The 26,394-nt window shown below is 32.8% G+C and overlaps 1 protein-coding gene and 1 pseudogene across 1 annotated transcript in view; both read right to left on the bottom strand.

Moving 5' to 3' along the window:
• Window positions 1-7,983, bottom strand: part of HDX (highly divergent homeobox) — a 123,029-nt gene extending 115,046 nt beyond the window's left edge. Inside the window, exons 1-2 of the mRNA XM_037512224.2 lie at window positions 7,835-7,983; window positions 1,568-2,680 (exon numbers count right to left, since the gene is read on the bottom strand). Of these exons, the coding sequence (XP_037368121.1) occupies window positions 1,568-2,680; window positions 7,835-7,981 (1,260 nt within the window). The 5' untranslated portion in view covers window positions 7,982-7,983. The remainder of the gene's footprint in view (window positions 1-1,567; window positions 2,681-7,834) is intronic.
• Window positions 7,984-13,751: 5,768 nt separating this feature from the next.
• The window catches only part of LOC119245594 (glutamine synthetase-like), a 15,994-nt pseudogene continuing 3,351 nt past the window's right edge, over window positions 13,752-26,394 (bottom strand).

Raw genomic sequence — 26,394 nt, 5'->3', positions numbered from 1 at the left:
TAAGCAGTCAATTCATAGGTTAAATTATCCATAAAAGATATTTGGTTTAGGAAAAATTAAAAATTAATCTCTGTACTCTTAGTCCTCCCAATATTCTAAAACAGTTGAAGTCATTACACTGTATGGAAAAGCAGTGGAAATGATATATTTCTGACTTGGATACTGGCTCCGTCATATACTGGACATATGATCTTGGACAAGTTATTAAAGTACGGCTAAGTGCCTAAATATCCAGATTGACATGAATACTAAATGACCCCAGGTATACATAAAGTGACTGATGGTGCCTGGTATCTGGAAGGGTCTCAACAAATGTAAAATGTTATTACTACTATTAAAAACATTGAAGGAGAAAATTAGTACAAAAATGTAGGAGAATGAAGGTGGGTATTGGGAAGGATTTTAATGGTATCAGTCAATGTTACTTTAAGCATGGAAGAGCAAATACAAAAATTGAGTAGTTTCTCAGTAAAGTAAGAACTTTTAATTATGATAATTGAGTCTTCTGTCAGGGCCAGTTGCCAGAAATAGTCCCTATACTCTGTTATTGCTTTTCATTTTGAAGGAGGGAGCTATAAGATTGAAGAAGTTGATTCTTTATATTGGTGGAGAATAACCTGAAAGCACCTTAAATACAGTTAAAACTTAAATACTGTGGTTGACCAGATTAAAGGGTCTAACTAGTAGCAAAGAAAAATGACAAGCATCTATACCCTGCTATTCGAATTCTCTGAAGCAGATTTTCAGAAAGAAATCCATGATCTTAGGAGATGTTCTGAGATAGGTTTATACTTCATTGTTGAGATTATTTTAAACCTATCTAAACTACTGAATATGTGAAAAGTAAAGAAATAACACCTACTTTTACACAGGTCTAATATTTTAATTCTCACTCTGACTGTCTTTCTTATAAACATTTTAAAAATATTATTTGACTAATGTTCCAATTAAAGTTTTAATAAGGCATTTTCTTTTAGAATGAACAGTTGAGTAAGTTAATGTAGGCTCTGACCTTTCATCTAGTGAAACCCAGAGAAATAATGGACTTGTTTGTGTTTGTGCCCAAGAAATCACCATTCACCATTCATTCAGTGAAATCTCCCTAAGCTACAAGCAAAAATCATCACAGGAATAATCTATGTTCACAACATGAGGTCAGCCAATTTAGTTCTATTTTAATGATGGGAAATGTCATGCTTCCCATAAGGCTACCATTTTTTGAGCAAAACCATTTTAAATGTCAGGATAAAAATGCCAGGAATTAAAAAAATATAATTGATGATGGAAATCCTATGGGGACTACACCTGATGTAAAATATATACAAATAAAGAATTAATTAATTTAACAAAATTTATCACCATTTGTAAGCATGATAAAGAAAGCACTAGATTCTTTAAGTGTTGACCCCAAACCACTGCTTTCAAAAAAATTCAAATTACTTCAAAATATGTGTTAAGTGACCCAGATATTAAGCCTAATTGGATACCAACACATGTACACAGATCAAACTTTATACAGATATAAAAATCAAAACTTTTAAAAAACCTTTATAGACTTACACATTACCTGGTAATTGTTTTGGTTTTGTGATAATCTCAATTGGCTTGAAGATGAAAAATGTGGAGAAAAATTACTCCGTGATGAATTTGCATTACTGTACATTGTAGTAGATGCTGTATGTAATGAGGTCCGTGGTGTCAAATGGTAGTCTCTGTTTTGATACAATACATTATCTGACAAGTCTCTAATATTCACCATTTGTGAATTTGGCATATTTCTTCTTGGTCCAGGCAAAGCTGTACTTTGGTTCTCAGCTTGTAGGGAACTGCCACTTTCATAAAATCTTGAGTAGCTTGGTATCTGTGCTCCCATCAATGCCAACTCTTCCTCTCTGGCATACTCATCATCAGCATCACCAGTCTCCATTGCAATGGACAAACAAGTTCCTTCTGTTGAACTAGACTTCTGTGAAGCATTTCTTCCCAGAATTCTTTGGGGGTAATCACTAACTGCCAATGAAAATACTTCACGAATTTCCAAGTTCTGTGTTCTACAGTAAGGGTCTCTAATAGGTGGCTTTTGCCCACATAAGTTATGTGATGCTATACCTGTGTGTTCAGGCTTATATGACCTTTGAATTCCAACTGGTTCAATTTTGCAAGGTCGGTGACACACAGATGGCTTTTGAGGTACTGCAATTTCAGAAGCTTGCATTGAAGAGTTTCCATAGTTTTTCTTTGTGTGATTGTATACTGAGTTTCCAGCATTTAACACACTTGTCTGTCTGGACAAAATAATTGTTTTTTCACCTAAAAGCAGAGAGGCATTTTTACAGTGTGCTACTTGTCTTTGAACAGGAATGTGCAACTGAAACTCAGTATCATTTTTACTGGTTGTTTTCTGAATAGGGAATTTATGTGCTTCAGTAATTTGTGTATTTGTATGTTTGGTTGTCCCCTGTCTACTGGATGAATTGGCTGGACTATATATACCAGTTACAATGACATCATTATTGGCAGATGTCCAAGAGGTCTGTTGGCTTGAAGGTCGAGTAATATTAACAACATTTCTGACTGTAATGTCTGGAGTTGTCAAAGAGGTACCGGTAACAGTTCCTGTTGTTGCTCCTGAGTCAGAATTCTTACTACTCATTTTTCTTCTCTTATTGCCAACCCACGTCTGGAAGGATAAAATATGATATTATGGAAAAGTTCTTAACAAAGAAGCAAGAAAAGTCCATTTCTATGTGATAAATTGTATTTGCATTTGTCATAGAGCCAAGATTTAATAGAAAAAAAATACAATAAAAAAAATAGCTAAAGAATAAGATCAAAGATGTTCAGCAGCTTGTCTTAATTAAAATCCTGGGGTTTTAATAATCAAATTGTATTATTATTCCTCTACTCCTAAAAACCCATCCAACAATTAAATCATGAAAACACTTAGTTTATGTCCTTAACCTAGTAAATTTACTTTCTGGGAATTTGTCTCAAAAAAAGGTGATCATAGATATATTCACAAAGTCTATATGCAATAATGTTTATCATATATTTCTCTATAATAGTGAACAATTAGAAGCATACTAAAAGGTAGGATATATAATGATATTGGAAAATGCTCATAGTATTGCAAAACAAATAGACACTTGCAATTTTCAGGTTTAACAATGTCTGTTGTATGACTATATTATAATTCAGTAAATTTAATATTGCTGGGTATTTAGACATTTTTATAAATATTTCCTATTATAAGCAATATTGTAAAAATTCATTGTACATGTTTATGGTCCTTTAGAAGGGAAATTGTTGTGTTTTTTTATATTTTCAAAGTAACCCTCAATGTATAAGAATTCTGGTTTTCCCACACTTTCACCAACACTTATCTTTTGAACTGTTTTATTAGTCTGTGAGTTAATAAAAGGTATAAATCACTGTTTTGATTAGAATTCCTAGTTACTTTGGTTACTACCATTACTATATTATTTTTATGGAACTGCTTATTCTTTACTCATTTTTATATTGGGACATTTTTCTTCTTTGATTGATTTATAAGAACACTTTTCTACTAGACTGCAATAATTTGTCATAAGTTGCAAAATTGTTCCCAGTTTGTTATTAATTTATGATAGTTATTTTCTTCTTTATACTTTACTTACCAAAATTTATACAGTGGATATGTATTACTGTAATAAACATAAAAATATTAATAGTAAAATAATACCAATGATCATTATTTGGGATTTGATTATAACATATGTACTTTTTAATAAGTAATTTATTATAATATAATTATCATATTGAACTATTATTCTAAATATGTAGTAAGAAATACATTTGATAATGTGAATATTAAGCTTTAACATTAGTTCAAAAATGCATACCATATTGTAAACAACCAAAATACATTAATCTATTAATAATTGTGAAGGTAAATAAGTAGAAACATTAAATGAAGTAGCTTGCACAAATATGACAGAGGATGTATTTGGTTAACTTTTATATGATATGTTTTTGAAGACCACACAAATTATCCAATTTCAAAGTTTTTTCATATAACATGCAACATTGAAATCTTGCTGTTGCCATAAATATAAAACAAGGTGTATTGAATTCCTGTAATGCATTTGCATGTATATATATATATATATATATATATATATATATAAGCTGATTTAGTAAGAGTTATTTCTTTTAATTGTATAAATGAAGAAACGGGTTCTGCAATAGTAAGTGGTTTGTGGAAGGTTATCCTGGCAGTATACGGTAGAGCAGGTATTCAAAACCAATTTTACATGACCTCAAATCACATTTTCCTACCACTGTGGTGAGAAACTCCTGAAATGTTCATCTCTATTCACCATTTTACTATTGAAATTAGTATTTCTCTCACAAAGAAACTTATTTTGAAACCGAGGTGTTCCATTTTGCTTCCAATGAGGCTTTGGGACTTTAAACTCATTTTGATTAAGCTACACTAAACAGCAGAGTTGAGACTTGAAGGCAGAGGAACAAATGAATATAAATGTCACAGAAGAAGAAAGGGGAGAAAAACTAAAATATTTATAAATATATATATATATACGTATGTTTTTGGAAAAATATAATAAAAATGTATCATTCAAAAAGATTAATTTTATAAATATTCAATATAAGTTACTGTGTTATGGCTTTTCTAGTATATAAAAACATAAAAGCATGATACATTTGTTTTTAATTATTACAAAATATATAATCATCAAATTAAAAAATTTCAGTGGGAAAGCATTATGTTTTGATAAAATTTGAACTCAAGAATGATGACTATAGCTGAAGAGGGGATCCTGCACTTACAAAACACTAACAAAGATGTAAACCAACGTTACTTTAATTTAAAAAATCAATATTTTTAAAGAACATAAAAATAGATATAATAGTTGAAAGAATAACTCTTGTATCTGAGGGTGGTAGCTCTGGGCCATATTTCTAAAAGAAAAAAAAAAATTCAACCATTTTATTATTCTAATACCTACTTTACCACACTCAAAGAGTGATCTTAGTGCATTGTAAATATGATTTACTTTCACAGTTCTGTAGTTCATATATATGTATATATACTATATAACTATACATGCTATATACTCATATTAAGTATAAAATATAATTACTTGTGTGCTTAACAGATACTATATTTTATACCTATCAAAAAGTAAGATGAGTAGAATCAGATGTATATGAAACTCAGCTATTTAGCAACATCCCTTGTCCAGAATATAGCCAACACAGATTTCACAAGACCCATGTTCTTTAGAAAATGGACACCCCGTGAACTTACAGCATACTATCTCTGATTTTATGTCATTTATCAAATTAGAATAACAAAATAAGAAATAACAAATTAGAAATAGCAAAATGAGGACATTGATGACAGAGATTGCTGTTGGAGGCACCCTGTTAGCATTAGAACTAAGAATGTTCATAAAATATTGCTTACAAAAAAGGAAGAAGATAGAAATTAATATAAGAAATCATCAAATAGGCCAGGATTCTTTAGAAAAAGAGAAAATCACCCCATATACTTTTCCATATTGTGAGCATTATAATTTTATAGCACAGTACAAAAATTGATTTCCATAATGAAATTCAATCAAAAAGCAAAGGTTCAATTATTGTCAATATTATGTATTGAAGTAAAGTAGGAAAGCATGTACTTAAGAAATATTTTCAATTTAAGATGTTAAAAATAAAGAAAATTCATTCCCTGAGGTTTTTCTTTATAACTGAGTTATATTTTATTGAAAGTCATTTAGTTACAGGATCTAAAATTTACCAGTTTTTATAGGATATAAATGATTTTCGCTCCATAGGCCTCACTGGTGAAAGAGAAAAAATATGGGTCAAACACAATTTATATGGTGAGAATTAAAGGTTTGGAACTAACAAAATTATACTGCACAGAGAATTATAAAGCATTTGGGCCATCAATCCTTGGTGTCCATAAAGCTCTCTTTCAGTTCTCTCTTAGACATTCACTATCTCCAAACCTCTTTTACTATACCTCTGTCTTTATCTTCCTGGTCATTTATTCCATTAGATATATGCAAGATTGTGGAGTGATGAGTAAATCAACAACTCCCTCTCGTCCAACCGGACAAAACACCAAAATTTAGATTAGGAGACTAATTTCTGTATAATAACACTTTTCTAGAACAGAGAGAATGAATGTTTTTCACAATTTCTTATAACTTTCATAAAATTTTACTTGTAATCTTACATTTTAGGAATTTATTTTTCATTTTCATTGCTTGTTTTAGATTTCATGTCATTTGGATAATAAATAAAAACCACTGCATTTCAATATTCCATATTAAAGTACAACCAAATAAGTTATTAGGGGAAGATTATAAGTACAAACCGGAAATATTAGAGGTCCACAATGCAGTTGGCTGAGAAGCTTTTCACTTTAACGTAAAGGTGGGATAAATGCAGGGGAGGGAGAAATAAGTTACTACAGGGGGCTTATTTTTACAAAATTAAATCTCATCAACTTGAAATATTATACACAATATATTACTGTTACTAAGGCAATTAAGCACTTTTCTCTTGTTTACTGAAGGTCTTTCAAATTGAGAATTTAGAGGTAGCATTGGAACTATTTCTATTTCACACACAATCTAAATATGATGACTCATCTCAGAAATAAGAGACAGATATCCTGGATGTTTTCCTTTAGAACTAGTGGCATAATTCACTATTTGAAAGTGATATATATTCTTTGGCATTTTATAAATAGACTTTCCAAAGAATTCTGCTTATCAGGATATTTTTAATTTTAGGTTTTTTATATGTTTCTTCAATGGAAAATGAAACTTAAAAACAGATGTCCTTTTTTTTTTTTTTTTTTTTGCAAATTATCCTAATGAATGGCAAGGATGGGAGTGTTGCTAATCTTTGAATCTGTAGGGTTTCATGCTAAGAGGATTTGAAACATGTTCAGACAAACATGAATGGACCTAAACACTTAATAAAATTGGTGACTAGTTCTGTTATCTTTGGTGTCCTAACACTTCATTCATTGCCTTTCACAAATGTGTAGTGGCTCTGATTTTTTTAATTATTATTTTATTTTATATATTTTTACATCATTTTTCATTTTTGTACAATGTATGCATTCTCATCTCGGTTATAGTCCCCATGAAATTCCCACCACCCATACACCTGTGAACTATCACCATGGTCACTGAGCTCTTCCCACCCCTGTTTTGATCCTACTCTCTTCTCACCCACTGAAGCCAAATAACTGTGGCTGTGATAAAGAAAAGTTCTTCCCTTGAGATTTCTGATCTCTTATTTGCTAAAACATTAAAATGCATGCATTTTACTTAAGAGGAGGAGGTATTCATAAAGAGGGTGGGTTTTCCTAAAAACATAAGGTACTAAAGTTATAAATGCCTGATAAAAAAATTAAAATACAACAAAAATATGCTAGGAACACAATATTCCCTTTTTAAATGTCTGTTTTACTAATACAATATCAGTATATTATATCCAGATTAATATTGGTTTTAAAGAAAGCATAAAATCAGCAATGATGTAAAAAGTATTTATTAGTTCAAAGGACTTGGATTTTTAAATAGATATGTTTACAATGCAAAAATTTTAGTGTTTTCAGTGCATTTATAAGGAGAAATAGATACTAAATTATTATCTGTTTAATTTTAAAAGTGGTATTTTTATACCAGGGAAATGAAGCTGTTTATAAAGTTAAGGACTTCATATCCTGACAGATTTTCTCATATTAAGCAATTATCATTTGTAATAAAGTTACAATTCCAGAGTGTACGACCTCAATACTTACCCTGACTACACTGAAGTCCAGTTTAGTCTCCTGCGCACACTGTAATATGAGCTGAAAGCAATTTTTACTTTGATTTGTCATTCCATTTTCATAATAACGCTGTAAAATCCTTTGTTGTTCTACAGTAAATACAGAACGTAGATTCATCTAAAAACAAAAAAAGATACTCTGAAAATTGGAGTAAAATTTTGGTATGTGTAGAATTTTATACTTTTGTTTTTTTTAATACAATTTCAGCTTCCAAGCTTCAATATTTCTAAAAGCAAATTCATTCCCCAGTAATGGGCAATAATTTGAGTGCTAAGGGGAGACATTCTTACTGAAACTTATATGTAGTATAAACATTTACTGACTTTGTTTTGAATAAGTACCAAGTTTAAAGGCAAAAACAAATTAAAAGGAGGGAAGCCCTTATCTGGTAAATGTCACTGCATGGTGAAAAATAGTCTTTTTCACTGAAATATTTTTTGTGACACGTAAAGTCAGAGATGGTGTTAGCCATATGTGGTCAATTATCAACAGGGACAGTCACTGTTCTTAATCAAGCAAGGCATCTGGCCTATGTCTCACAGCCAGAAACTGTGCTCTGGAACAAAAAGGTCTTTTATATTTCCTCTTTCTGGGATAAAGGAGTTCTTTATACACATTGAAACAAAACTTCTCTTTAAAGTTTAAAAATAAACAGGAAGTTTTAGTGACTGAAATGTCTTTGCTTTAGGCAATGCTAACCAAAATAATTACTTTAATAACTACAGTATATAAATCAAAATTCAAAATCATGTACATTTCACTTAAAAATAAACTGTAAAAACTAGGTATCTTTTAACCAAATAGACAACATCATTATTAGACAAGAGAAATAAGAAAAAAAAACACTTTTTCCTTCTTGTCAATAGGCAAATATTTAAATATTAAGGGAAAATGACTCTATTAATTTCATAAATAAAAATAGGTCAAATTTTTCTTTAAAAAAAGGATGAATTCTAGTAGCGCATTTTATAGAGAAGAGCCAACGAAATTATTATGGCAATTTCAGGCTCTTGCTAATAGCTGTCATGTTGAATCATTATTCCGAAGTTGACAGAATAAAAATCCTTCCTAAACAGAGTCTCATTATAATTAGGAAAACAGCAACAATAAGTAGACTATCAACCAAACCAAAGAGAAATCATTCTAATAGAATGGGTTAGGAAAAAACAAGTACATTGACAAGTAAGTAAAAAATACTTTCCCTTTCTCTGAATATTTGGCACAATAAAACTACCTAGTAAGACATTCATATAGCCTTCCATCGAAATTTGTACACCTGAGTGTTTTGCATTCACAAACATCTTACTATCTAATGTTAAGAGATCTGACTAGAATGATTCAGAAATCAAAAATTCCACTAACTTTCTGAAGGGAATCTTATTCAAGTATAACAATTTCAAAATATAAACATCATATCTGCAACCTGACCAAATTTTCAAAGGTGTTTGGGCCAAAGTATAGGGACAATATCCATCAAGGCAATTTTTACTATTATGGCTGCCAGGTTTCAGAACAATTTGGGGTTCCTTTGCAAACTGTAGTCATGAGAGGAAGGAGTCAGAAGATAGAGGTCAAATGCCTGAAATACCCGATTTAGTGTTGTTTTAGAACCAATGTATTTTGAAGTGACTTCTGAGGAGAGTATAAACTTCAATTCATTAGAGAATAATCAGGGTAATGGTGCTAGTCCTTCTTGGTAGGGCTGAATCTACCACAAAAATCCCAGAATGTAAGATGATCCCCAAGTTTGAGGATACCTGCCCTACCCAAATACAATAAGAACCTTAAAAAACAGCAGGTGCTTCTCTGCTGAAAATAGCCAAATATAAGTGACAACTACTACAGCTATCTGTAGTCAACAGCTCTGACTATAACACTGCAACCTTTCTAATTTCACTTCAAGAGGTCTACTATTTTCAAAGCATTGCAAGTTCATTCTCTTATAAGCAACATAACTTGTCATTATCTCTGCTTACCCATTATCTCTGCTTAACTTGGTCTATTAAATGGCAAGATATTGAATGACTACATAGCCAAAGTTCTAATCATTTGCACAGAAATCAGGAAAATAGTTGTATAGACCTTCATTTTAAAAGTTTGACTCTTATTTATGTGAAAATAAAATGACAAAATATTTGATTTATGGGAATTGAGTTTCTAGTGGTTGGGTAGAGAGAGTAACTGAATTAAGGAATTGAATACTGAATTAATTATCTTTAGCTTTAACCTAAGATTTTCAAGGCTAATACACTTTGCATTCTACCACCCATCCACCATATGGCTTTTGCCCTACTTTCATCCAATGAAAAATACTGGGTATATCACTTATTTTCTGTGAACATCTATTTCCTAGTTTGCTAAATTCTGGATTTCATGATTTGTTTTACCCACCAGTCTGGATTGTTATAAATAATTTAGGATATGTGAACACATTTTTCTTAAATTATAAAGCAAAAGATTTATAATATTTTATATTTTAAAATATTTGTATTTTGCATCCAGTTGATGGTTGATTGTTATTTATTGAAGTAACATTGATTTTCAATTCTGTATATGATTTAGAGGTATAGGATAACCGTTTTCAGATGTTATTATGATACCACACCCACCACAAAGGTACCCATTAGTCCTCCATAGAAATCCATTATGTCCCCTGCCCCCTTAGCTCTCACCCTCCCTTCTCACCCCTTCCCCTTTGGTAACCTCAATTCTATAGTCATATTTCTAGGATGTGTTATTGGTTTGGTTTTATCTAACACTGTTTGCTTCTCTATAGTTATCATATACGTGACACATAAGATATTTGTCTTTCTCTGTCCGATTTATTTTATTTAACATTAAACCATCGAGTTCCATCCATCTAATCACAAATGACAAGAGTTTATCTATCTTGTTTTTATAGTTGAGTAGTATTCCATGGGCTACATATACCACATATTTCTAATCCACTCATCTGCCCTTGGCAACTCAGGTTGTTTCTATAACCTGGTTATTGCAAATAATGCTACAGTGAACATAGGAGTACTTTTAAAATGATTTAGCCAATTACATCATTTTGAAGGCATTGGGCTGGTATTATGTATATCAAAATCGTATGAAAAATAGTATAAGGAATTTAACTGAAAAATTCGTATGTGAAAATAAAGCTTTAACTACCTGGACTCCTATCGAGGTAGTCATTCTTAGAAGCTGTATTTTCCAGTTATTTTCAAAGCAATAACATTTAAGTTATTTTACTCATTGCTCTGACTGAATAAAATACACTGAGCATTATTTAATCTTTTCTCAATGTATAAATATACTAATTAAACCACTTAATCCTAAGCTGAGAGGAAACTGAAAAATCCTATACTTGAATATGATAAAGAGAAGTTTACTTATAAGCAAAAATATAATTATAACTATGAACATTTGTATGCCTTTAAATTGAATATCCTAGAATAGACAAATTTGTAGCGATTTACAACAATCTGAGAATGAATCAGGAAGAAATAGAAAGCCTGAACTGACCAATTATAGGTAAGGAAATTGAAACATAATCAAAGTCTCCCAGAAAACATAAGTCTGGAACCAGAGTGTTTCACTAGTGATTTCTACTAAACCTTCAAAGAGAAATATATCTTTCTCAAACTCTTCCAAAAATTTGACAAAGAGGAATGACTTCCAAACACATTTATAAGACCAACATTACCTTGATATGAAAACCAGCAAAAACACCAGAACAAAGGGAAACTACTGATCAATTTCCCTGTTGATATGTATATAAAAATCCTTAACAAAATGTTAACAAACTGAATTCAACAATGCATTAAAAAGCATCATACATATGCCCAAGTGGGATTTATTCCAGGGATACAAGGGCTGGTCAACATCCCAAAATTAAGCAATGTAATTCACCATATCAATAAAAGGAAAGTTAAAAATCATATGATCATATCAAATAGATGTAGAGAAAATATTTGATAAGATTCAATATCCATTTATGATAATAGCCCTCAAAAAACAGGATAGATAGAACACATTTCAACATAATAAAAGTCTTATATGAAAAGCACACAGCAAACATTCTAATGAAAAGCTGAAAGCTTTTCCACTAAGACGTGGTATAACATAAGGCTTTTCACTGTCATCATTATTGTTCAACAGAATTGGAAGGCCTACTATAGAAATTAAGCAAAAGAAAGATATAAAAGGAATCTGAACTGGGAAAAAAGTAAAACTATCACTATTTACATATGACATAATAATATGCATAGACAACCCTAAAAAATCCACTAAAAAGCTAATTGAAACAATTAATATATATATATATATATATATTATATGTACGTGAGTGTGTGTATTTGCTTTTTTTTTTTTTTTTTTTTTCTAAAATAGAAAAGCCTGGTCAACAGGAGTTAAACTGGAAGGACAGTAGTCTGGCTGGAAATGAGATCTCCTGATTAGGGTGTCAGGGGAAGTGCTTAATAAATTGACTATTTTGAGCTGTTATTCCCTCTCTACCACTTCAGGATTTCTCTGCACACTACCCAACCATGTATGTAGACGCAGATGGTCTAATAGGTACAAACAGTTTACTGGTGGTAGGAAGCACTTCAGCCCCATGACTTTGGTTTGAAAGGCACACATGTACTTGTACACTTGGGCTCAGAAATTAAAGTTGGCTGGTCAACTTGAGTACGTTGCTGACAGGGGTTCTTGGTGTCATTTTCTGTTGGGGCTAGCATGTCACTAAAGCATGCTTTCTGATATATTATTTTTTTGTAGTAAAACAAGGTAAGAAATTCATATGTGCAGGGTTTCTAAGTCTTTATTTTACAAAATTACCTGTTAACTGTTTCCTCATCTCTGCTCTTTGAGGAGTTGGGGGCAGGAGCAAAGCCAAAACCCTTGTAATTTTGTATCCTGGTGTCTACTCTGAGTGTGAAACACATTTCCTTTGTTAACATTCCTGAGGAGTTTTTTTTTTTTTTAATAATAAAAAACAAAACCTGTCTCCATCCCTAAAACCACCACCACCAACAACAAAACGAAATAAAAAAACCTACAGGAAATACTTAGGTATAAATTTAAAGGAGTATGTACTGGTCTCTATGCTGAAATCTACAAAACTCTGAAGAAAAAAATCAATCTATATTTAAAAGAGAAATATATCATTTAAATAAATTGACAAACATAATAATTATCCCTAAACTAATCTGTAAATTCAACCCAGTATCAAACATAATTCCAGAAGCATTTTTTATTCCAAAATGTGCATGGGAGTATAAAGGACATAGAATAGCTATACTGATTGATTCAAAGTTCTTTATAAATCTATGGTAGTTAAGACAGTGTGGTATTGATGAAAGAATGGACACATAGATCAATGGGAGAGAAAACATTGTGCAGAAATAGACCCATGAATATATGGTCAATTGTTTTTGGACAAAGATGTAAAAGCAATTCAGTAAAGTATTTTTAATAATGTTGCTGGAGCTAGTTTATATCCATATGCAAAATAACCCACAACAATTTGACCCATATTTCACATCTTCTACAAAAATTCACTGAAAATGAATCATAAACCTAAATGTGAAATACAAAAATATAAAACTTTTAGAGGAAAACACAAGAGAAAAATTGTGACCTGTACTTGACAAAAAGTTCTTAAATACGACATGACATTAAAAGTACAATTGATAAAAGAGTAATACATTGAACTTTAAAATTAAAATCTCCTATGTGAAATACACAGTTAATAAAATCAAAAGATAAGAAACATGGAAAAAGTATTTGAAACTCTTATTTCAGATTAAGACCTTGTATCCAAAATATGTAATGAGAATATATAAGTAAAAATAAAGATTCAAAATGCCTCCTTGATACACTTCAAACCATTCTACTCTCACATGACTGAAGTTGCACAAGGTGCTTTTAAGTTGGTATGGCAGCTGGCATCATTGCAGCTCCCAGGAATGGGCTAGGGGTCAAAGGTTGTTATTGCTTCAAAGTCTTCATATACACAATAAAGGTGAAACAGGCTACTCAGAGATGATCTCCCATTTCGATTCCTCCACAAGGTCCTGTCTAGAATTCCCACTGTGAAGGCAAGACCTCGGGATTCATCTCCCTAGTCTATTACTGGCATATAAGCAGACCAAGTAATGCACCTCCATGATATCCCTACCACAGGCTTTGTCTGGCTCCATATCAGAGAAGTGTGGATACTGTGGCCAAGGAAGCCTTTGGGTGTCCGCCTGTGCTCAGAAAAGTATATTCCTGCTCCATTCCAAACTGGAGCGCTGGTTATTCACCCTGTCCATTATCTGTTTACAGGTGTGCCTTAAATTGATCTCTACAGGCTTTCTGTTATACTTGAAGTTTTCATAAAACACCAGTTTGCTGGGGTCTTTATGGCAAAGGTCCAAAAACATAGCAGCAGGGACAAGATACATGTCATTATTGGAACCTTTAAACTAGAAAGTACTAGAGCCATCAAAATTCCACTCAGGCAAACTTTCAACACATTTGGGCTCATAGTTCAGGGTCTGAGTTTTATAGCACATACCTTCCCTCAGTAACAGTCATCCAAATATATATAGCTTGGACCTCTCTGAGACAGGGAATGATATACATGATGTCTTTGTTTAATTGGGAACTTGCTGAAATGGCAATGGTGGAAGGTGTTTGGGCAGTGAGCAATTGCCAAGGCAGGCAGACTAGAGGGCAAGCTGTGGCCAGTGGTGCTCGGTCATTTCACTTTTTCATTCTCATCTTTGCCAGGTATTTTTTGGAGGGGGGGATTTGCTGCAAATGGTATTTTAAAAATCAATGTTATGAAACAGAAAGGAGGCAGTGCTCAGACACGGTGGAATAGCTCTCTACCTATGAACTCCCCTTCAGGTACAAGTAAAACAGAAACAAAAACTACACATATACTCATAGTTCATCAACATCAACACTGGATCAATCCACACATCTTTCTCCTTGATGTGGATGCTCTGTTAATTACTATGGTTTTGGAGATATGGATCCTTTGATATAGAAGTGATCATTCCTGGCATATGAATAAAGTCTACGAAGGCAAAGTCTCTGGTGCACCTAAACTATCATAGGGAACCTTTGCAATGAACATGAAATAATGTTGTTTACTGACTGAGCTTTGGGACAGACCTATCAGTCCCTGAGTGTTAGGCTGGTTATAGTATAACAATGGCCAAGCACAATTCCTCATCCTTTTCTCATGAATATAGAGGATAATCAGCTATGAACACCATACTGTGACAGAGGCCTGAGAAGCAGATAACAGGCACAGAGAGGAATTTGATGTACTCAACACAGAGAAACAATACTAGATTTCTTCCAAGTCCTAGTGTGCTCTCCCCTCTCAAGACTGGCATATGGATTTCCACACCCCTTCCCTAACACTTCCACCTCCTTCCCACCATCTTGATAAATAAGTAGGATCCAAAAGCTAAAACCACAGTGCAATCTACTAGAGGGAAAACATACCATGAGAAAGAGGATACAACTCAAGCAGCACAACATGGAAAAAAGTAATGGAGCAGAAGCCAAACTTTATGACTCAGCATTGGAGGAGCTAACAGATAAAGAGTTCAGAAGGATAATAATGAAGATGCTCAATGACATCTGAGACTCTCAGTTAAACACAGAAAGGCAGGTTCATGATATTAGAAAAGATATCCAGCAACAAAAGTAATCCTTCACTGAAGATACTGAAATTATCAGGAAAAAACAAAACAAAAACAAAAACAAATATGATGGATATAAGAAATAAAATGAAACAACTGAAAGCAGACATAGAAAGTTGAATTAATAAACATAATCTCACTAAAGGAAAAACATTGGAAATGGAAGATAAAAAAAAATGTATAAACAACTCAAGTGAAATAGGAGAGTGAAATCCAGATTTACAAAAATAAAGCCATCTACATGAAATATGAGGCCGCATTAGAAGAAAAAACTTAAGAATACCAGGTGCTACAGAAGGTGAAGAAAGAGAGAAGAGATTAGAGACCTTATACAAAGTAATAGCTGAGAACTTTCCAAAACTCAGTAAATTTTAACCATAGGTATCCAAAAAGCAAACAGAACACCCAAATTTCTAAGTGCCAACTGATCTACACCAAGACACATCATTATTACATTATCAAAAGTAAATAATAAAGAAAAATGTTAAAGGAAAAATATAACATAAAAGGCAACATGATAAGGCTAGAAATCATATAGGCTAGATAATAGTGGAATGCTGTATCCACAATTATAAAACTTAAAACTGCCAGCAAAGAATAATTTAACTTGCAAAATTATCATTCAAATAAGATATAGAAATACTGTCCCAGAAAAAAAAAATGGTGTTTACCACCAATATACCTGTCCTACAAAAAATGTTGGAATAAATTCTATACATAAAAATTAAAATCAAAAGAGCACAAAACTTTGAACTATGTAATGCATAGAAACACAAAATCAGAAACATAAACAAGAACAATGTGGGACAATAAAACATTAAAGGGGAAGAAGAAAAGTATAGGATCTGTAAAACAAAATGATGAAACCAAATAAAAATAATAATAATAAAGTCTTTTGGATACAGAAAGTTTAATACAACCTACTTGGTACCACAAAACAAAACAAACAAAAAAAAAACAAAAAACTGGGGCAATGCATCTTAGAAAAGTGAATGAAGAAACCAAGAGAACCACCAGAGAAAGTAATCCAAATGAAAAGAAACAACCAGAAAAATAAACAACAAAATTTAAAACAACCATGAAACCAAAAGGTAGAATGTCATTAAATAAGGCTCATATATCAATAATCACCCTAAACATAAATGGTATGAACTCACCAATTAAAAGGTAAAGAATAAAAAAGATTTGAAAAAATGTATGACCCATCTATACTCTGTATTCATGAATCTCACTTTTGAATTTAAGACACAGACATAAAATGAAAGGCTGAAGCAAAGCATTTTAAGTCATCAACACACAGGGGAAAAAGCAGTAACTGCTATTCTCATATGTCATAAATTAGACTTTCAGCAAAAATAGGTAATCAGGGACAAAGGTAGGTATTGCACAATGATCAAAGGTATAGCCTTCCTGGTGGAGCAAGGGGTTAAGCACAACACTGTGAAGCTATCCGCAGCCTCTTTTTCCTCTGCAGCACAAGTTTGATCCCTGGCTGGCCAGGGAGCTACCCACATGGCCCAGCAGACCTCTCCTGTCTCAGCAGTGTATTTCAGTCAGTCTGCCTGTTCTGTTCCCCACTCTGTCTGGTGAATCCTCTCACTCCCTGCACCTCACCTGTACCCCAGTTCTTGTATGAATAAATAAATAAATCTTTCTTAAAAAGGTATAATACTTTTGTCAATATTTATACATACTACCCTTTGTGCACATAAAAATATCAAACAAGACTCAAAAATGTATGAAAATTGAAATGAAATCAAGTATGTTTTCTGACCACATGATATAAAGCTAGATATCAGCTATTAAAGAGAAAAAAAAAAAAACAGAAATTTGGAGATGAAACAAAATAATTATGAATAAATCCTGGTTTAATTAAGAAATCAAAGGAAAAATAAAAATAAATTATCTGGAGAGTTACAAAAATGAAGAGACAAATGACCAGATCATATGTGATACACTAAAGCAGTATTAAGAGGGAAGTATATAGCAATACAGCTCCACACAATCAAACAAACATCTAAAGGAACTAGAAAAATGAGGGCAAGGATTCAAAATATCAATGGAATGAAGGAAGTAATAGAAATTATAGTGGAAATAAATTAAATAGAAACCAAAAGATAATATAAAAATCATTGAAACAGAGCTACATCTTCAAAAAGATAAGCAAAATTGACAAACCCTTAGCTAGGTTCACTAAGAAAAGAGAAAACCCAAATAAAAAGAATCAGAATTGAAAGAGATGAAATTACAATAAACACTGCAGAAACAAAGAATCATAAGAGACTATGAACACCTATATGCAAACAAATTGGACAAGCTAGAAAAAACAAATGTTCAGAATCATACAAACTTTCAAGACTAATGTAGGAACAAATAAAAAACTTAAACAGACAAATCACAAGCACAGAAATTGAGAGAATAATCAAAACTCTCCTTCAGAGCATAAACCCAGAACCAGATGGTTTCGCTATGAATTCTACCAAATCTTCAAAAAGGATCTAATACCTATCCTTCTCAAACTCATCAAAAAAATTGAAGAGAGGGAAAAGCTCCTTAACACATTTTGCAAGGACAGCATTACCTTGAACCCCAAACCAAGCAAGGACATCCTGAAAAAAAAAATTATAGACAAACATCACTGATGAACATAGATACAAAAATCCTCAACAAAATATTGGCAAATTGAATCAAAAAATGTATTAAGAGAGTCATCTTTATTAACCAGGTGGGATTCATTCCAGAGATGCAAGTTTGGTCAACCTAAACAAATCAATAAATGTCAATCACTACAACAACAAAAAGAAAAAAAATCACACGATAATTTCAATGTGTTCTGAAAAAAAATATTTGACAAGATTAAGGACCAAGTTATGATAAAATTTCTCAATAAAATGGGAATAAAATTATCTTATCTCAACCAACCAAAGGCCATACATGACAAACCCACAGTAACATCATATTTGATGATGAAAACCTGAAAGTGATTCCTAGCATTAGTAACAAGACCAGGATGACAGTTAAAACATTATTGTTCATCATAGAATTGGAAGCCCTAGCCAAAACAATTAGACATGAAAGAAATCCAAATTGGAAAAGAAGCAGAACTATCACTATTTGCAAATGGCAACGTAACATACATAGAAAATCCAACAATGAATTTGTGTTGTATTTTTTTAAGATTTATTTATTTATTTATTTATTTGTTTATTTGTTTATTTATTTATACAAGCACTGCATACAGTCAGAAGCGCAGGAGGGTGAGAGAATTCACCAGAGCCGGAGCAGAGCAGGCAGACTGATGAAGTACACTGCTGAGGGGAGCAGCGGGCGGCAGGAGAGGTCTGTGCACCATGTGGGACACTCACCTTGGCCAGGGATTGAACCAGTGCTGCAGAGGCTGAGGGCAGCTTCGCAGCCCAGTGCTCAACTGCTGCGCCACCAGGGAGGCCCCCAACAATGAATTTGAAGAAAGAAAATCAAGAAAACAATCCAACTTATAATTATACCATAAAGGATGAAATACCTGGGAATAAATTTAACAAACGGAGTGAAGTGCCTATACACTTATCCCATGTTCATGGATTATAAGAATAATCATTGTTAAAATGCTCATCTTACCTAAAGAAGTTTACAGGCTCAAAACAATACCTATCAAAAATCCCAATGACACTTTTTAAGGAAACAGAACAAACCCATATTTTATATGGAGCTATGTAAGAGCCTGAATAGCCAAGGCAATGCTGAGAGAAAAAAAGGAAAAACGGAAATATCTTACTCAATGTCTTCACAGTCTAGTACAAAGCAATTGTAATCAGAACAGTATGGTTATTAAAACAAAAACAAACACACCAATGGAGTAATATAGAGAGCCCATAAATAAAGCCACATAAATATGGAGTCAACATTATACAATGGAGAAAAGAAAGTCACTTTCCAACAAGTCCTTGTTGGAAAACAAGGACAACCACATGCAAAAACTTCATACACAACAATTAATTCAAAATGGATTAAAGAATTAGATATAAAACTGAAGCCATAAAATACCTAGGTGATACACTTGTGACAGCAAATGAATAGATGTATTTGTGTCCCCAAATTCATCAAAGACAAGGAAAACAGCATAAACAAACAAGTGGGACTGTATCAAAGTAAAAAGCTGTTGCACAGTGAAAAAAAACACCACACCAACAAAAAAGCAACTATGGACTGGAATTAGAAATTTGCATATTACACATATATCAAGGAGTTATTTTCCAAAATATATAAAGAACTCACAGAACTCAATGACAAAAAACAATACAAATGTATATTATATATAACACATACAGTATAGATGTATATTATATATAACATATATAGCTACATGTTTAGGGTCCATGAGGTCAATGCCTCAAGAGGAAGAAGGGAAAAATATAAAATTTCGCTATCTTTGGTAACTTCTCCAAATTCTGATTCCCAACCTACTTAGTTCTTTTTATTTTTTAGAGCCCCAAAGGTAGTTACTTTTAAAATTTTGTCTGTAGATATTACCTGTAATCAGTTGGAGATATGCATTGTAGTGAATCTACAGAATTGGACTCCTGTCATTGTATTTTTAAAATTTATATTCTTCTAAACTCTAAGGAATTTTATTCTAAGTCAGATTAAATCTATATATAACCTTTGCTAAGAACCATTATTTTTGGACTGATAATACTGTTTGAGAATCTTAAAGAAAATATGGACCCATACTTTTGTCTTTCTCAGGAGCTCATATAAATTCATAAAATAAGTAATTATACTTTTGAATAATTTAAAGCTTGAAACATTTTTTAGGTAAATATAATATTTAGTCATATTTCCAGTAATTTTATCTTAGCATTTTAACTTTCTTGACCTTGAGGGTACCCACGCCCATGAAGCCTTCATTGGGGGAAGGGTAGCGAAGGAGGAACAGATCCCAGTGCCCTGCAGGTGCCTGCTCCACCACTGCATCTGCTGCCACCTCACAGCTGACAGCTCCTTAAAATACTTTGAGCAGTAATACACTCAAACTCTAGAAAGGGGCTCAGTAATGAATGCATCAATTATAGTAACAGTTTATGTGGGCCAGTCACTGATGATTTTTACATAGGAAAGGTATTATACACAATTGTTTGTATACTTACTGCTACATAGCCTGTTTTGCAATGACTTAACCAATTAGACAGAACTAAGGATATAGCAGAGGGAGAAAAATTCCTTGATTTCATCTCCCTCTACTATGAGCTTCTGAAAGACAGTGAGCAAATTTTCATCTTTTTTATTCTCCAGCTTTTAGAACAATGTTTGGTATACAGTAAATGGCCAAAGAGTTTGAAAGGTTTACACCTCCACTTCTATTTCCTGAAAAGAGCTTAAGTAGATTTGATATTACGTCTATCTTAAATGTTTTATAGATTAAACAGTGAAGCAATTTGGGCTTGGATATTTCTTTAAAAGCTTTCTAATAGCAAATTCAATTCATTTAATAAAGTATTCAGCTATTGTATTTCTTCTCAAATGAACTTTGGCAATTTCTATCCTTCAAAGGAAATGTCCTTTTTCTTTAAGTTGTTTAAATTAAAGGCGTAAAGTTAATAGATCATACATACATTTTTTAATGTTTTTACAGTCTATAGTGATATCTTCTCCCACTTTCTTTTTTGAAGTAAAATCTCTTCTCAGTGATCAAGCTTTTGCTTTCATTACAGTACTCTCTCTCTCTCTCTTTTTGTCCTATTTCATTTATGTCTGCACTTATTAATACTTTTTTCTGCTTATTTTGGGCTGAATTTGCCCTTGTAGTTATTGTTTGTTAAGGTGAAACCCAAGAAATTGATATTCAAGCATTCTACTATAAATGTCTAATGCTCTAAATTAACCTTTATGTATTTCATATATTTATATTGTGATTACTTCCTCATTTCCCTTGGAAGTTCACCTTTGACCCACTGGTTACTCATAAGTGTGTCGTTTAGTTTCCTAATATTTGGGAATTTTCAAGATGTATTTCTTTTATTGATTTTCAGTTTAATACTTTTATGATCACAGAACATCACTCATGTGATTTCAATTTTTAATATTTTAACAGATGTCTACAACTTAATTCCAGGAACCTGTGAATATTTCAGGTTACATGACAAAAGAGTATTAGGGCTGCTGGAGGAATTAAAGTTGCTAATCAGTTAACCTTAAAAAAATATATTAAATTAGATTATCTGAATGGGCCAAGTATAATCACAAGGATCATTAAGTGTGGAAGATGGAAGCAGAAGAGTATGTATCAGAATGATAAATGTGAGAAAAACTTGATTAGCCATTGCTAGATTTGAAGATGGAAGAGGGCCACAAACCAAAGAATATGGGTAGCCTCTAGAATGAGGGAAGGTAAGAAAACATTTTTTTTTTAATTATTGATTAAACTTTTTCATTTTCTTACATTGTTGTTAACTTTTGTATATTTGATTTCTACCCTCAGGCGTAGTCCCCATAAATCTCCCATGCCATAGGACCTCTGAACTGTCACCATAGTCCCTTGCACTCTTCCTTCCTCTGTTTAGACCCCTCTCCCTCCCCTTCCCCTTCTGTATGCCTTAGATCTATAAGGAAACATTCATTCTAAAGCCACCAGAAATTCCTGCTGACACCTTGATTTAACCCAGTAATATCTATTTTAGATATCTAAGTACCAGAACTGTAAGATGAATAAATGTGTTTTTTTTAAACAATTGCATCTATGGTAATTTGTTTTAGAAGTAAAGAGAAAATTAATGCAGTTCCCTTTGAAGATATTAGTGATAGTGATTCCAATACATCTATACTCTTCTGTAGCACTCTTTTGAAAACTCAAATAATTAGAATAAATATCATTTCAATGACAGGGTTATTAATATCAGCAAAATAAGTGGATTTACTCAGAATTTAATAATTTCAGCTGTCACATAGGTGGACATAGCCTTTCAGTGAGCTAATGTTGACACCAGAATGAAGAAAAGTTGTTATCTATTAGCCAGCTAATACTTTGATTATATATTTCTTTATACATGTGAAAATGGACAAAAGGAAATTCAGGGGTTTCCTTTTGTTCCTATGACTACTTGCTTGTAAAATTCTAAGCTGAACGGGAAGTTATATTTCACTTTAAATCAGTACTTTTCAGTCTTTAATGTGCATATGGATCACCTGAAGACCTTATTTAAAAAAGATTCAGTAGCTAAGCTTTGGAAACAACCCAAATGCCCAAAAATAGATGACTGGATCAAGAAGATGTGGTACATATATACCATGGAATATTACTCAGCATTCAAAAAAGATAAACACATGCAATTTGCAGCAACATGGATGGCACTGGAAGGGATCATGCTCAGCGAGATAAGCCAAAAAGAAAAAGATAAATACCGGATGGTCTCACTCATAGCAGGAATCTAGAAAACTTAAATAAGGGACCAGGAAAATGAATATAAGAAAGTGAAAATCAAAATCAACAAAAAACTATGAACCAGAGACACTTTTTGGGGGTGGGGGGCGGGAGGGGAAGGATTGGGGTCAGATGGGGCGTTTGCAATTGTATGGGGGAATAAAAAATAAAATTTAATATTTAAAAAAAAAAAAAAAAAAAAAAAGATTCAGTAGGTCTTGGGTGAGACCAGAGATACTGAATTTCTAAGAAACACCCAAATGATGCCCATGCTGCCACTTTGTGGAACACAATTTGTTTTTAGCAAAGATTAATTAGACACAGATGCACCAAATCCTACCAGAAAAATAAATTGGCTCCACATCACAATCATTACTGAGTTCAAAAAATGTCTCTGATCTACATTAAATATTAATAGTTGAGGAAAGAAAAAAGAACCTCAACCTGACCTTCTGCATATTTAAAATATTCACTGATTATAAAAGTGAGTCTGTACATTCTAAATAAAATGACTGCTTATTTTAATAAATAACACACATCTTCAAAAAGAACTTTATGCTTAGGGTGGTAGAGATGAGTCCAGGTTGAACATTCTATAGCTAATATAATACTTCCTAACAATGTGTACTTTATTTCTTCTTCCACATTTTATGATTCTCTAGACCTCTTATAACTGTTATTCTGTTGAGATGTTAACACAATAAATGATTGTTCTCTGAAAAGACCAAGCTAATTGGAAAATGAGTCTCAGATAACTGCTTTTCTTAGTGGCACAGAAATTTCATCATTAAAACACATAACTTGGGGGCCTCCCCTGGTGGTGCAGCGGTCCCCGGCTGCCGGCGAGGTTCCCACAAAAAAAACAAAACAAAACAAAACAAAAACAATACATAACTTGGACCAAGAAAACCAAATAGGAATGCATAATATAGAAAGAACTATTTTAAGGCAATAAATTACTATAATAGTAAACATAACATAATGTACCATTTAATCTAACTTAATGAAGAATTAATAAGTATATTACTTGGCATTTGACAGTATATGGGTCTACATGTTTTGGCCACTGAAACCATTGGAGGTCAACATAATAATCCCTTTCACCTGAAATCTCAGCCTTTATATTAAATATTATCATCTTCACTGAGAGGAAAAGGAAAATGTCATCAACATTGGAAGCTCAAAAAGACAGAGAAGTTACAGGGAAATTATATACACACACACTTCTTAAAAACAATATATAAAGATGGTCTCCCTCTTAGTTCTAGTCTCCAACCTATAAACAAGTAGTAAAGAGTGTGGTCACTAGAATGACACACGTTTCTTGCCACTTACTACTTGTATTACCTTGGGCAAGCAAAATACACAAAAGCTTATCTACATGAAAACTGCCTACCTGGGGCATGTAAATAATGTGTGCATAGGCTGTTTTAAGATCTCTTAAATAAATTGTCCCAAACTGTAAGTAGAGAAATAAGATGTTTTCCTGAATTTTTGCTAATCTGAAAAAATTAATGGATTTATAGATTCTAAAGATAAACACAACTGTATGTAAATGTAAGTACAAATAAGAGACCAAGAAAGTAGAACAACTGCTGTTGTAGATTTTCTTACAGATGACAGATGTAAAGTATAGCATTTATTTGTCTTGTTCCTAGGTCATTGGCTAATCCAGGCAATTTTGCTACTTGATAATACAATGATGACTCCATTTACACATACAGAGTTCTGTTTGTCTGGAAATTTTATGAAAACTGGAAAGTTCTCTGGGTATCAGTGACAGCTTCTAAATATACAAAACTCTCTAGCTCACATTTTATGCAGAATATATCCTTCTAGAATTTCCATTGTTTACTTCCAAAGTAATATGCATAAAGTGTATTCAATGCAAGTATACCACCAATAACACTTTAGCAAACAGCCTCTATTGTAATTCAAATCAATAATTTGAATACATTAATCCTGTTGTGGATTACACTACATGAAAATATAATTCCATTTGGTAGTACAAGAAAATTCCAGGGCCTCCCCGGTGGCGCAGCGGTTGAGCGCTGGGTTGCGAAGCTGCACGCGGCCTCTGCGGCGCCGGTTCGATCCCCGGCTGCTCCCCGGCCACCGAAGGAGGGTCCCACATGGCGCGCAGACCTCTCCTGCCGCCCCGCTGCTCCCCTCAGCAGTGTACTTCGGTCCTTCTGCCTACTCTGCTCCCCTCTCTGGCTCTGGTGAATTCTCTCACCCTCCCGCGCTTCTGACTGTACCCAGTGCATGTATAAACAAAACAAACAAACCAGCAAACAAATAAATAAAGCATGCCTCTATAAAAAAAAAAAAAAGAAAATTCTAAAAGTAAAATTAATAAAATATTTTAAATTTATTTTTAAAAAATCACAGTATGCTTTCAAGCAAGACTGACAGAGGCATTTCTAAAAAAAATCTAAATATAAATCTAAGACACTATTTAACAAAATAAATTGCACAAAGAAATGGAAAGAAATCTGATGCCCATGGATTGGAAGAATTACCATAGATAAAATGGCCATCTTACCAAAGTTATATATAAAATTAACAAAATCTTTAAGTTTCTTTGGCATTCTACAATGAAATACAGCAAATACTCCAGAAATTTATATGGAATCACAAAAGACCTTGAAGAGTCAAAGCAATCTGACAAAAAAACAAAAATAGAGGCATTATACACCCAGACTTCAAACTATACTACAAAGCTTTATTAATCAAAACATTATGGAATAAAAAGCAGACATGCAAGTCACTGGATTAGTATTAAGAACCCAGAAATACACCCATACAAATATGGACAGTTAATTTAAAACAAAGGAATCAAGCATATAAATGGAGAAAGCCAAGTCTCTTCAACAAATGGTGTTGGAGGTGAGGAGAAAATAACATCAGAGGAGGTTTCCTGCTTTGCTCCTGGGAGGAAAAGCTAAGGTGGTCACAGGGGCAATGAACTCTGAAGATTCTGTAAATATGGGTGAAACCAGAATGCTACATAAACATTGGAGACAGACACTGATCATGACAGATGGGACACTGAGGAAATTCAAGTCTGTATTATATATATAAATTGAAGAGAAAAACAGTCCCAAAAAAACTGAAAAAGGAAATAGAACTGAAAAACTGAGGGCAAATGGGCATACCCACATAAACCAATAATCACCCTAAATGTAAATCAAAAGGAAGAGACTGGTTGTTTGGGTCAGAAAATTAAATCAAACTTTTGGCTATTTCCAGGACATGCAACCTAGCTCCAAAGATAAAATAGAATTAGAGTAAAAGATTAGAAAACAATCCTAAAAACAAATGAGAGCCAAGAAAGAAAAGATAGTCACACCTATATCAGATAAAGCAGATTCCCAGCAATAAAAGGGAACAAGTAACAGTGATGGACACTGTTAATG

This window comes from Talpa occidentalis, unplaced genomic scaffold (genome assembly GCF_014898055.3).
Source record: "Talpa occidentalis isolate TD23 unplaced genomic scaffold, MPIMG_talOcc4v2.1 talOcc4.15, whole genome shotgun sequence".
In the NCBI taxonomy this organism is placed as follows: domain Eukaryota; kingdom Metazoa; phylum Chordata; class Mammalia; order Eulipotyphla; family Talpidae; genus Talpa; species Talpa occidentalis.
This window is presented reverse-complemented; position numbering and strand designations above follow the sequence as displayed.